Source organism: Armigeres subalbatus, chromosome 3 (genome assembly GCF_024139115.2).
Source record: "Armigeres subalbatus isolate Guangzhou_Male chromosome 3, GZ_Asu_2, whole genome shotgun sequence".
NCBI classification, from domain to species: Eukaryota; Metazoa; Arthropoda; class Insecta; order Diptera; family Culicidae; genus Armigeres; species Armigeres subalbatus.
This window is the reverse complement of record NC_085141.1, coordinates 149,382,128-149,395,942: the sequence shown is the minus strand read 5'-3', so window position 1 is coordinate 149,395,942 and position 13,815 is coordinate 149,382,128. Positions and strand designations below refer to the sequence as shown.

General features: G+C 41.1%; 1 protein-coding gene across 2 annotated transcripts in view; it reads left to right on the top strand.

Moving 5' to 3' along the window:
* LOC134224752 (uncharacterized) overlaps positions 1-5,439 on the top strand; it is a 128,662-nt gene extending 123,223 nt beyond the window's left edge. Inside the window, exons 3-5 of one of the 2 annotated variants that reach the window (XM_062704308.1) lie at positions 2,369-2,524; positions 2,621-3,838; positions 3,903-5,439. In XM_062704308.1, coding sequence (XP_062560292.1) covers positions 2,369-2,524; positions 2,621-3,838; positions 3,903-4,579 — 2,051 coding nt within the window. In that variant the 3' untranslated portion in view covers positions 4,580-5,439. Of the gene's footprint in view, positions 1-2,368; positions 3,839-3,902 lie in introns of both variants that reach the window. The other variant, XM_062704307.1, reaches the window with a different exon arrangement.
* Positions 5,440-13,815: the final 8,376 nt, after the last annotated feature.

Here is a 13,815-nt window from a genome sequence, read left to right as displayed (position 1 = left end):
TCCCCGGAAATAGGCAATTAACTTTGATTGAACTAAACCTGAGTTGCGTGCTCTTGCCTACGCAAAGCGGTCGGGTCTGAGCTTGACGACCGACTGGCAAATAGCTTACACAACCTCACTTGATCAGTACAGTTGCTGATGAAGAATGTGTATAGCCGCCAGACATTCTAAATACTCACGCTCCTCTAATTGTGGACGTGTACTATACACATGTGGAAGTATTGGCTTGAGAAATAGATTGCGAGTGATTTGACTATGCGTCCAATTTGGGAATCTCGAGCTCGTTCAGTAACCGCTAGGTTGCGAAGGCCGACGGAGGTCCTTCGTAGCTTAGTTGGTTAAAGCACCGGTCTAGCGCACTGTAGGGTCATGGTGGGTTCGAGTCCCAACGAAGGGAAAGTGGTTACCTCCAACACATTTTCCAAATCAATATCTTCCACATAACGTACATATTCACATATGAGTTTTCATAACATTGTAAATTAACGTCCAAGTCGGGTGGTTTAATCCCCGGAAATAGGCAATTAACTTTGATTGAACCCACTATTATTGGTTTTTTAATCGGAGAACAAAGTTCATTCTAACACAACACTATTTTCTGTGAATAATTGCTTTTCAAATCAAAAAATTCAACCAGAAACACTTATTTTTGAATATAAGCTTCCTACGTTTAGTTCCTCTCTGGAGTGCCACCAAAAAATATGGTCTCTTCGAGGGAATTTCGGAATAAAAATCCGAAGCGTGAGTTCTGTAAAAAATGTAAACTTGTACTGAGTTCAAATTTACAACTAGGTTTCTTATATACTATAGATATGCTGCCTGTCTCTGCACAGAAAGTATATAGCATTTTTTTTGCTACTTCTCGCATACTTGTAACCTAATGGGATTCCCATACATACTAATTAGCAATTGTATTTTACTTGCAACGGGCGGTACCTTTTTATCTTTGCTTATCCTTTCTGCCTAGAGATAAAGTTTTATTGCTTTATGACTCATTCTATGTTTCTTTGTTCTCCGTTTAGACGCAGGCAGTCCTTTAAGATGTAGGCGTCATCGTTTATTGTCCTTTTTTCTCGGTTGTCTAGACATAACTTTTAAGACTGATGAATCATAGTTTTCAATCAAAACTTCTAATAAATTATCGTAATCTACACGAACCTTAGATACCTTTCGCCATACTGATTTCAGAAAGTTAACTCCTCGTGTGCCGCTGTAAGCACGCTCAAAGCAGGCGATTCGTTGATAGTGAAATGCGTTTCCCAAAAAATCACGTAGAATGTTAAGGTTCTATTGGCAGATCTTCGTCTTGGTTAACGGGTTGCCAATGTGCCAAAAGAGATAGAATGGATGTAGAAATGCGCTTAAATAATTTACCGTCCAACAGTTACTGTTAGAATGGTCAAGTTAAAGGATAGAGATGTAAACGATCTGGAAATGAACCCACGGCCTTCTGCGTATTGAGCCTTGTGCCTTGTGAACGTCAAGCCTGTTAACCTATAAAAAGTGTCACAGCGGAAAATGCTTATTGAGTGCTTCATTACCACATTACCGGGATCCATTTTAGTCGTACGGTAAAATTCGAGGCTATAAAGCCAGACCATTTGAAGGTGGCTGGGTCCGATTCCCGGTGCCAGACTTGGAAATTTTCGAGTTGGATTTTTGTTTTCGACTTCGACTACTCTGGACATAGAAGTATCATCGTGTTAGTCTCAGAATGTACCAATAAGGAATGTAATAATACTAATAAAAAGAAGTGGATAAAGTTCTCTTCTTTGATTTATTTAGGATGTATTGGAATATATTCCATAGGTTTTGATAATAAATTTAAATTACATGATCAGAAATACGACCGAAAAGCGTTGCATAAAACAAGCATGGTTGTTTCATAGATAGATTTTTCAAATGAATGCAAAACCCGTTCCTTCGATAATTTCTTTTCTTGATACACTACAGCCGGGACAAATTTAAAACATGCACCGGGAAAAACCGGGAATTCGAAAATGGAAATTGAGTGGCCACCCTGTCGTCGGATCTAAGTCGTCTGTTGATGTAACAAAGAATAAACAGATTAGTATGAAAGAGTTTTAATTTCTACATCAAACCCCGTGACAATAGCTAGGAATCACAATTGGGCAAATCATTAATTGGGTAGAGAATACCTACTATGTTTTTCTTTTTAATCCTTCTCTCGGAAGTGTCTATCAATTACACTTTACATTCGTTAGGCAGACGTGTTGCGTAATTAACTATTAATGAATTTTATGAATTATGAAGTTAAATATATGGTACTTGATACAAATTCACTTGAATATTGAAAACAACTATTATAAATGACACGATGCGAAAATATACTTATTTTTCATTGCAGAATACACTACAGTTTCACCTATGCCAGAGCAACATTCAACAGACATGCCAAGCAACCAATCAGTGCCACCCAACACGGTCAAAGTGATCCTCAGTCATAGTCCAGTATTCAATTTATACGAAAGTGCTCCAAAGTTTGTCAACGGTTTTCCACCAGGTTTGACTCTTATCAATCCAATGAAGTTTCAACTTCCGATCAAATTGCAAACAATTTCTAACAATGCGACTTCCACAACCAATCTTCAACCGTTAGCAAAAAATTCTGTACCATCGAAAGTTCTTGGCGATAACCACAGTAAGAATGTGCCAACTCCACCAATCAATCCTATTGAAAGGAAAATTCTAGCTGCCAGTAGAATAATCCTTGGAGGACAACAACCAATTCAACCGCGCTTAGCAACTTCTTCAAGACCAACCGATATTTCTAATCTTAAAGCCTTCAGGCTACGTAACTCCGTGTCAGATAGCAAACCTGCAATTAATCAAGATGTGACCAGTATTACAAAGCCAGTTGGCTTACATATACCTAAAACACCTAGTCCGCCACATTCTCCTAATGGAATGCAAATGCGTTCGCCATTAATGATAAATGGCACCATGTCATCCCCGCTTGTAATTAATGGGATGCCTGCGATTATTACCACCAATGTGGGTGTCACGACACAGAAAGCAATTCAAGTAAATCCGTCACAACGATTCCCGGTAGCCTATGTGTTGAACAATAATATCGCAAATCAATCCGGAAATATTGTCCTCCTCACATCACCTCCTCGACCCATAAGTCCTACGAAAGTATTCATACCCAACGCGCCGCCAGTTTCTGTCTCCAAAACTCCTACCAAACTACCACAGATTCCCCCTGATTCCGAATCAGAACAATCTTGTCAAGATACATCGATTGCAGACTTGAAGTCGCAATCTACACCATCCAGTGACGAGTCGAATCAAATACCATCAGAAGTTTCTCTAGGATCCATTAGTATGGATCCTGCCAAAAAGGATGAACATGTTTCCGCTCCGGAATCAATCCAGGAGACTGCTTTGAAGATATCAGATTCGAAAACACCAAAAAAGACAGATGAAATTTTAACTCACGATGAGACATCACCAACCCCCGGACGAACCCGAAGTTTTAGAATCCGGAAGAAGACCGATTTTCTCAACATCAAACATCCAGAGAAGAAACGACCCAAAAAGGATGCGTCACACGAAAGGACGCCAAACAGCAGTACTGATTACGACAAAAGAGAGAAACATATTACAAGTCAAGAATCGCCACCAACATCCATTACCGGACAACCAGCAGTGATGCAGACAATAGTGATGTCACCAAGTGGCGCATCGTTGCTACGAACACCACCTTCTTCACCGACCGGAGCAGCAATACCAATGAGAAGTTTTCTCACTTTTACACCACCAGGTGGATACCTTCAACAATTCATGGCAACTGCTCCAATTCAAGGTGGAACAGGTGATATTTTCTTTTTGTTTTTTACGTTTTTCAGCATACTTATCAATTTTTCAAATATTTCTAGTTGAGTCTGCCCAGGAAAAGGTGAAGCGTATCCTAAACTATTGTAAAGTTCTTCAAGCGCATGGATCTGTCCCACTACCACAGTGGACAGATGTTAACTACGCTTACTCTGGGTTGCACAGTATAATTCACCCGCCGCCACCAAATGTGAACTTATGGGGTTCCCCCAATAAACAGAGGGACGCCACTGTCGAGTGTAAGTTTTGCTTCGAGAACTATCGACAGTACGCATGCCAATTCTACGCAACACAACCGGAAGATTTTGCGGTCAAATCAACGAGACACGGGAAAATAATTGTTTGTGAATGTTGTGATTTTTCCGATGAAGAGGAAGAGATTAAGGTAGAAGAAAAGGCAGATGATAATGAAAACAAAATTATAGAACACGAGCAGATTACAGTGAAAGAAGAGGACAGTCCGCTTCCATCGACTTCCAAGGAGGAGATAAAAATTGAAATAGATACCGATGAGTTAGAAGAAAAATTAACGGAAAAGGAACATGTGACTGACAGTAGTAATGAGAAACAAAAACGTATAAAACTAAAGAAAGAACAAGCACTTGGAGTGTGTAAAGAAAATACAGTAAAACCAACAGTTGGCAAAAAGAGTCGAGTCAGACCAGGCTGGTATGGGAAGGGTTATGGTAAATTACGAAAGAAGAGAAAACGTTTTGTTTAGAGACGGAAACCAAAACTCAAGAAAATTGTAGCATTTGCTTGAAAACTCAGAGCATTTTTTATTATTTTAATGTGGCTAGATAAATGTTAGACAAAGATTGTATGGAGTTTCCATGCCCCGGGACGTCACAAAAAAATCTTCAAACTGGTTAAATAAGCAACGTTGTTTGTCCTCAGCTAATGACTATTGCACAAATGATGTTACATTTTAATGAAAATGGGCATATGTATTCGTTGATGTGACTATACCAGCAAAATGTACAGAAAACTAGTTCGTACTATGTCATTGAATTCCTCTGTAAATATCACTTGTATAGTCCTGAATAAGACTTCAAAAAGAAGAAAAATTTCAACCGAAATCATTTACTACACTTTGAGAAATGTACAAAAATGACAAAACATCATTTTCGTTTTGCATGACTTTGTAATATTCAACTCCAGTAACATGCAAATTTGAATTGCAAAGTGTGCTCTCCTATATAAATAAAGGCAATCGAAGAAACTCAGTGTTGAAAGTCACAAATAGTAGCTTTTGCTGCGTTTTATCAGGGCAAGTGGATTGGTCAACTCAGTTGAATTGAATCGCCGTCAAGAATTATATATTCGTTCTTTTACTTACATATTTAAGATCAACTTTCCCCTAAAGAACCCATAATTTTCAAAGCCTTCCTTGAACTATGTAAAGGATCAGAATCAAAAACTGATGTTGGATCAAAATTGGGCGAATGTTAGGCAAAACAAAAATACAGCCCTTTTCCGATTTTTTGTTTTAAATTTAAAAATAGAGGCGTCAAAAAGTATGGGTTCATTGAAAAAGCTGATTTCATATAAATAAAAAAAGCGATTAAGCAAATAAAAAAATATGAAGGGAAAAATCAATCGATTTGTCAAAGTTGAACATGTTTATTATTCTTTTCATTCAAATGAACTGAAAAATGTGCATAGATGATCCATTTGTGTTTTATTTAAGCGATTTGCTAAATTCTCTAAAAGGGGGAGGGGTCTCAAACCATCTTAAGAACCTTCCCCGACCCTAAAAACCTCTGCATGTAAATTTTCACGCCGATCGGTTCAGTAGTTTCCGAGTCTATAAGGGTCAGACAGACAGAAATTCATTTTTATGTATATAGATTATGTATATAGATATGAAAGTATATACCCTAGATAAGATAATCGGAAAATATTGAAGCGCTATGTTTATTCAGTCAAAAGATATGGGCTGGCGAAATGAAAAAAACTGATAAAAATAAAAAATCGTTCATACTTTGATTTGTATGTTATGAAGTCAATTTTTCTCCAAATATAATACCATTATATAACATTTCAAAGCTTGAAACCTTAGCTTTTTGATAGTTTGGTTTATTTCGTATGCAAAGATTAATGTCAAAAAGTTGTAGAAGAAAAACTTTATTTATCAAAATTCTTCGCTATAAAATGGTCCCGCAAACCTAATGTCCCCAAATCTCCCCTCATCTGTAAATGAGGGATTGAAATATAACCCTAGTACCACCTTTTAATGAGTGATTTGCTTGCGCATATTTGCGCTTTTACGAGAACGCTGCAATCAAAGTTTTCTTGAAAATTGTAGTTTTTATTCTCTATACCAACGGTTCTCAACCTTCTCCTTGATAGGTACCCCTTCGATATTTTACATTCATTGAGGTACCCCCTATTGTTTCTTGGTTGTAAATGAAAATAACCTCATAAGATTTATGGAAAACGGACCTGAAAATTTACTCAATATATGGCTCTTCAAAATGTTGTATGAAATCTTCGTTATTCTGTAAAACTTTGCTACTCAAATTAAATTTACACATCAAGCTTTCTATAAGTGGTCGTTCAATAATGATGTCACAGGTTTTAGGGAGGGAGGGGGTCTAAGATTTTGTGACAGTGCATATACTATACCCAAAAAAAATCTGCATGTTGTTTCCACCTGAAAAAGTACGTAGATTTTTTCCACCTGAAATTCACGTAACTTTTACCTGATTTTTCGATAGAATTTTCATTCTACGTAAAAATCAGGTAATTTCTACATGAGTTTTGGATAGAATTCACCGGACACGTAAGTTTCACCTGAATTTTCTGAAGCATTTGCTGTTACGTGTGCACGTAAAATGTACCTGAAAATTCAGGTGGAAGCAACGTTTAGATTATTTGGAGTGTAGGTATACAAAAAAGCGTGACAGAGGGGGAGAGAGGGGGTCTAGAAATCTCAAAAGGTAGGGACGTCATATTTGAATCATCCCTAAGACTTTGATGACCATTGTAGGCTTCCGAGCTTCTTCAAAGTAAGCTTGAAAGGAGGCTTCCGAGCCTCTCAAAAGGAGGCTTCCAAGCATCTTGAAAGGAGGCTTCAATACCTCTTGACAGGAGGTTTCCAAGCTTTCTGAACGAAGGTTTCCGAGCCTCTTGAAAGGAGGTTTCCAAACCTCTTGAAAGGAGGTTTCCAAACCTCTTAAAAGGAGGTTTCCAAACCTCTACAAAGGAGGCTTCCGAGCTTATTGAAAGGAGGCTTCCGAGCCTCTTGAAAAGAGGCTTCCGAGCCTCTTGAGAGGAGGCTTCCGAGCCTCTTGAAAAGAGCCTTCCGAGCCTCTCGAAAGGAGCCTTCCGAGCCTCTCGAAAGGAGCCTTCCGAGCCTCTCGAAAGGAGCCTTCCGAGCCTCTTGAAAGGAGCCTTCCGAGCCTCTTGAAAGGAGCCTTCCGAGCCTCTTGAAAGGAGCCTTCCGAGCCTCTTGAAAGGAGCCTTCCGAGCCTCTTGAAGGGCCTGAGCCTCTTGAAAGGAGCCTTCCGAGGCCTCTTGAAAGGAGCCTTCCAAGCCTCTTGAAAGGAGGCTTCTGAGCCTCTTGAAAGGATCTTGAAAGGAGGTTTCGAGCCTCTTGAAAGGAGGCTTCCGAGCCTCTTGAAAAAAGGCTTCCAAGCCTCTTGAAAGGAGGCTCCCGAGTCTCTTGAAAGGAGGCTCCCGAGTCTCTTGAAAGAAGGCTTCCGAGCCTCTTGAAAGGAGGCTTCCGAGCCTCTTGAAAGGAGGCTTCCGAGCCTCTTGAAAGGAAGCTTCCGAGCCTCTTGAAAGGAGGCTTCCGAGCCGCTTAAAAGGAGGCTTCCGAGCCTCTTGAAAGGAAGCTTCCAAGCTTACGAGTTATCAACGAAGTTACTGAGCCTCCACTCCTCTCAAATAGAGGTTTTCAGACCTCTTAGTTTTAGACTTAAGTCGTTAAAATTTTTGTTCTTTTAATCTTTTGTTGCACAGACTATGCAGATTGTTGTGGGCAGGATTCGATAGGTTTTGATTTGCTGACCGCCATGCATAATACAATACAAAGTTTTGAAATCTAAAAATACATAAATATTAAAACAATATCAATAAGTTTTATTGGAAATGTAATACATCCGCCATTACGCATTTTGGTCCGAGGTACCCCCTGGGGCCGGCAAAGGTACCCCCAGGGATACATGTACCCCAGGTTGAGAACCGCTGCTCTATACGTCGTAATGTCTAGAAAATGAACAACATTATTAATAGAAATATGGTTGCTTGCTATTTTATGCATGCTGTATTGGAAACAGACAAAAACAATGCGCAAAAAAATACAAAAAAAATATTTCTTTTCGTGGGGGACATTTTTTGAAGGATTAACGACGGCCCTTAAAGGGTTCAAAAGGGTTCCTAAACATTCATTCACATAATATATTGAAAATAATTCATTGAAAAAATATTTTTGGCCGCCCATTTGTATGAGAATTTCCCATAGTGCATCGTAGGTTTAAATTTCACTCCCAAACCGATCCAATAGAGTTGACTGAATAATATTGTTATTTGGAACAAAATAGATTTGGCTTCATTTTTTACGCGAACAAGTTATTTATTTATTTATTATCAGACTAAGGCCGGAGTGGCCTGTGCCCGGCTCACCGCAGTCTTCCGATTTTCGCGGTGTGAACGATGGATGGTTCTCCCAACAGCTGATGCAACTCGTGGTTCATTCGCCTCCTCCACGTACCGTCCGCCATCTGCACCTCACCATAGATGGTACGCAACACTTTCCTTTCAAAAACTCCCAGTGCGCGTTGGTCCTCTACGAGCATCGTCCAGGTCTCGTGTCCGTAGAGAACTACCGGTCTTACAAGCGTTTTGTAGATAGTCAGTTTGGTACGGCGGCGAACTCTATTCGATCGGAGCGTCTTGCGGAGTCCAAAGTACGTACGATTTCCAGCCACTATGCGTCTCCGAATTTCTATACTGGTATCGTTATCGGCGGTCACCAGTGAGCTCAAGTACACGAATTCTTCAACCACCTCGATTTCGTCATCACCGATAGAAACTCGTGGGGGTAGCTTACATTGACCCCACTTGAGCCTCTTCCTATCATGTACTTCGTCTACGACGTGTTGATGACTAGTCCAATCCGTTTAGCTTCGCTTTTCAGTCTGTAGGTAGTAGGTAGTAGGTTGTAGGCTTCCTCCATCCTCTCAAAGTTACGTGCCATGATATCAATGTCGTCGGCGAACCAAATAACTGGACGGACTTCGCGAAAATCGCACCACTCGTGTCAATCCCTGCCCTTCGTATTACTCCCTCCAAAGCGATGTTGAATAGCAGACGCGAAAGACCATCACCTTGCCGTAACCCTCTACGCGTTTCGAAGGGACTCGAGAATGCCCCTGAAACTCGAATTACGCACATCACCCGATCCATCGTCGCCTTGATCAACCGTATCAGTTTATCCGGAAATCCGCGAACAAAGTTGACCTATCGTTAAAGTTCTAATTCTAATGTATTTAGGGGTAATGACGGCTTTGGCAGGTTTTATTCTATTATTGGCAGGGGGTTTTTTATGACTGATTATGCTCAAATTTGGCCCAAACATTCTTTGCATATCAAAGAATTCATTCATTTCATTTATTTAGTTAACATCTAAACAGATAACACTGAATCAACAATTTGACGCCACAATGCACGGTTCGAGGCCGCATCTCTCCATCCTCGGATACGCCCCACGCTCGCCAAGTCGTTTTGCACCTGGTCTGCCCATCTCGCTCGCTGCGCTCCACGCCGTCTCGTACCTGCCGGATCGGAAGCGAACACCATCTTTGCAGGGTTGCTGTCCGGCATTCTTGCAACATGTCCTGCCCATCGTACCCTTCCGGCTTTACCTTCTGGATACTGGGTTCGCCGTAGAGTTGGGCTAGCTCATGGTTCATTCTTCGCCGCCGCACACCGTCTTCTTGCACACCGCCAAAGATGGTCCTAAGCACCCGTCTCACGAATACTCCGAGTGCTTGCAAGTCCTCCTCGAGCATTGTCCATGTTTCATGTCCGTAGAGGACAACCGGTCTTATAAGCGTCTTGTACATGACACATTTGGTGCGGTGGCGAATCTTTTTCGACCGCAGTTTCTTCTGGAGCCCGTAGTAGGCCCGACTTCCACAGATGATGCGCCTTCGTATTTCACGACTAACGTAATGGGACAACCGGATGTTTCGGATAAAGACAAGAACAACTCGCTAGTTATAACAAACACGTCTTTATCTCACGAATTACTTTTACAGAGTGATTAACCCTTAAATGCGCAATGTTGTTTTAAAACAACAAACCGAAAATACGTTAAATGTTAATAATTTCAATGGTTATTTACGTTAAAAATATTTCCGACGGATTCTAAAAAAATCGCCTTGCGCCTTTAAGGGTTAAACAAAATGGTCTCCGATGGAGAGTTAAGAGAGATTTTATAGTGGAGAGTGGAGACTAAAGTACACACTGAGTTCATATTACACATATTATACTTCAATACCCCTCCTTAATTTGTGGAATTCGTAGACCTATGGCATCTCGCAAACGTTGAAACTGAGCAGCCGCCAAGCCTTTGGTCAGAATGTCAGCTTTCTGCATTTTTATTGGTGTGTTTTTCAGCACTAGGCTTCCTTTCTCAACCAAATTTCGTATGAAGCAATGCTTTACATCAATATGTTTGAGTCTGCTACGATCCCACGGTTTTTGAATTATTCGTATGGTGGACTGGTTATCTTTATGATACGGTTCTCGGCTCATCGCTATAGTACCCGACATCTTCGAGTAAACGTGTCAACCATACTCCATCGCAGGTCGCTTCACAAAGAACACATAATTATGAATCGGGGGATGACAAGGAAACTGCACGCTGTTTACGTTAAGTCCAAATTACTGTGCAGTTGAACACCTTGAAGAGATATCCCGTAATAGACCGTCTGTCACTGATATCGTTGGCCCAATAAGCGTCACAAAAGGCTTCCATCAGATTCGCATCATCGTCCGCAGTGTACTTCGAAGTCCGAAGTCAAGTGTTCCCTTAACGTAACGCAAAATCCGCTTTAGGTGTGTTCAATGCACATCTGTCGGACAAGACTGAAACTGACTATAATAATTAACTGCTGCCGATAGGCCTGGTCGAGTAGTTAGGGTCACTTACATAAGGCAGCCTATTAACTCCCTGTAGGGTTTGCTTGTGCGTTTTTCTTCGATTCCCTTTTCTAAACGAAGTCGACATTCCATTGGAATAGAACTTGCTTTGCAGTCGACCACATTGAAGCGATCAAGCAAAGCTTCTAAGTACCTACGTTGGCTTATTCTCATCTTCCGTCGTTGAAGGTTTCTTTCTACCTTCATCCCAAGAAAACTAGTAATTTCTCCTCCGTCTGTCATGTCGAAACCCTTGGCAAGACTCTTTTTAACTAATTTGATCTCATTTACATCGTGTCCAATGACAAGGATGTCGTCTACATACAATATTAGAAAAATCTTTCTTTTGCCAGAGCCTCGTACATACAAGCATTGATCGCTCTTCGATCGACGAAAACCTAATCCGATCACAAAGCCATGAAATCTATCGTTCCATGCTTTGGAAGCCTGTTTTAGGCCGTAAAGGGACTTATTCAATTTGCAGACCAGCCCATTCTGATGCCGCATACTCTCCGGCTGCGTCATGAATATTTCCTCATAGAGTACACCATTCAGGAACGCCGTCCGCACATCTATTTGATGGATTGGTATTCGTTCTTGGTTGGCGACTGCCAACATGACACGTAAGGTGTCCAATTTGGCGACTGGACAAGGATGTCGTCTACATACAATATTAGAAAAATCTTTCTTTTGCCAGAGCCTCGTACATACAAGCATTGATTGCTCTTCGATCGACGAAAACCTAATCCGATCACAAAGCCATGAAATCTATCGTTCCATGCTTTGGAAGCCTGTTTTAGGCCGTAAAGGGACTTATTCAATTTGCAGACCAGCCCATTCTGATGCCGCATACTCTCCGGCTGCGTCATGAATATTTCCATTCAGGAACGCCGTCCGCACATCTATTTGATGGATTGGTATTCGTTCTTGGTTGGCGACTGCCAACATGACACGTAAGGTGTCCAATTTGGCGACTGGAGAGTATGTTTCCGTGAAGTCAAATCCTTTTTTCTGGTTGAACCCCCTTGCTACTAACCTGGCTTTATAGCGGTCCGGCTGTCCATCATCGCCAGGTTTTTTTTTTTACAATGGTATAAAATTTGTTTATTTGTGCACATATAAAACCTTTTTACATATCTATTATTCTATACATTGAAATTCAAATTCTAAAGCAGATAATTCTATAACGTTGTTACATTGCAGTATGTAGTTGACATATTGAATTAACAATTTAAGCACTCTTATTTTTTTCGATTTCGCAATACGATCTAGTTCTGGTCGCAGCAGATCATCTATGGTCAATCTTCGCCATCCGTTTAGCAGCGACGTAATTTTGTTTTGAAGCATCTCCCAAGCGGCAGCTACACGAGGACACTCACTAAGCTTGTGTTATAGCGTTTCGCGTGCAGCGTTGCAATGCAGGCAAGTTTCAGGTTTGATTCGGAATATCCACTTACATGTTATCGCTCGTCGCCCCTCCGGAAGTTCGCAAAGAGTCCAAGTACTATTTTTCCGCAATGAATCCAGCTCCTCTTGAACGGCCAACTTCCATTTCGGCCAGTCAGCACGCGTTCTCAATCCGGCTATGGTGTCCGGCAAATTGTCCACGTAGTCATTTGCACCTAGTGCAACTCCAGCAAAGGTCATGTCATAGTCCTTATGCCATAACGGTGGTTTCCTTTGACGTGAAGGATTCTCTGCACTAGCACCCGTGTCAGCTGCCACATCTTCACCACCACTGTCATCACATGTATCAAAATCTTCTGAGTCATGGTTCCTTTCGCAATCTTCCAATTGTGCTTCATCGTTATAGTCTTCCTTTTCATCGAGTACTTCGTAGTCTTTAGCGTAATCCCAATCACTCACTACGCGCACCGATTTCTTCTTTGCCTTTTCATCTGGCAACTTTGCGTTCTCATCCACAATAATGTCACGCACCGCAACGATTTTCCGCAGTTCTGGATTCCACACGCGATATCCATTCGCACAATATCCGACCAACACCCCTTTCCACGATTTCACATCAAGTTTCTTTCAGTGTTCTTTCGGGATGTGGCAATAGGCTGGCGACCCGAAAACGCGCAGCTTCGAAACGTCGGGTTTCTTTCCTTCCCACACTTCACATGGCGTAACATTCGATTCGAGTGCACTACACGGACTACGGTTCGTCAGATAAGCTGCAGTTTGTATCGCTTCACCCCAAAACTTACGACTAACAGCAGAATCGTATAACATAGATCGCGCTTTTTCAACGAGGGTTCTGTTCATACGTTCACAGATCCCGTTTTGTTCGGGTGTACCGTGGTACCGTGAATACTCCATTGCACAGTGACGTCACGCACGACTTTTGACAGGTACTGGTCCTGTTGTTTACAGACGACTTTATTTTAACTTTGAGATATTTCTATCATTCTTTGAATTTTCTGATCGATAATTATCTAAACTTATCGATAATTACCAATATTTGAATGCGGAATGTACGGAATGTCTTCAACATCGTGAAATATGCAGATTTAATTTGATTCAAAAAAATTCTAAGTCCGAAACGTAAACAACAGGACCAGTACCTGTCAAAATAGTGAGGTTAGGTTTGCCGCGCGCAATGACCTATTCCATTTTTATACCCTTACTTGCACAAAACGATCGCATCTGCTTGCAGGTGTATTCACCACCATTGTCTGACCGAAAACGCGTAATTTTCACTCCGAACTTTGCCGTTACTTGCGCTTCATAGTGTTCAAAACAACTCGCCACCTCATTCTTTGATTGGATCAGGTATATCACTGTAAAACGTGACCAATCGTC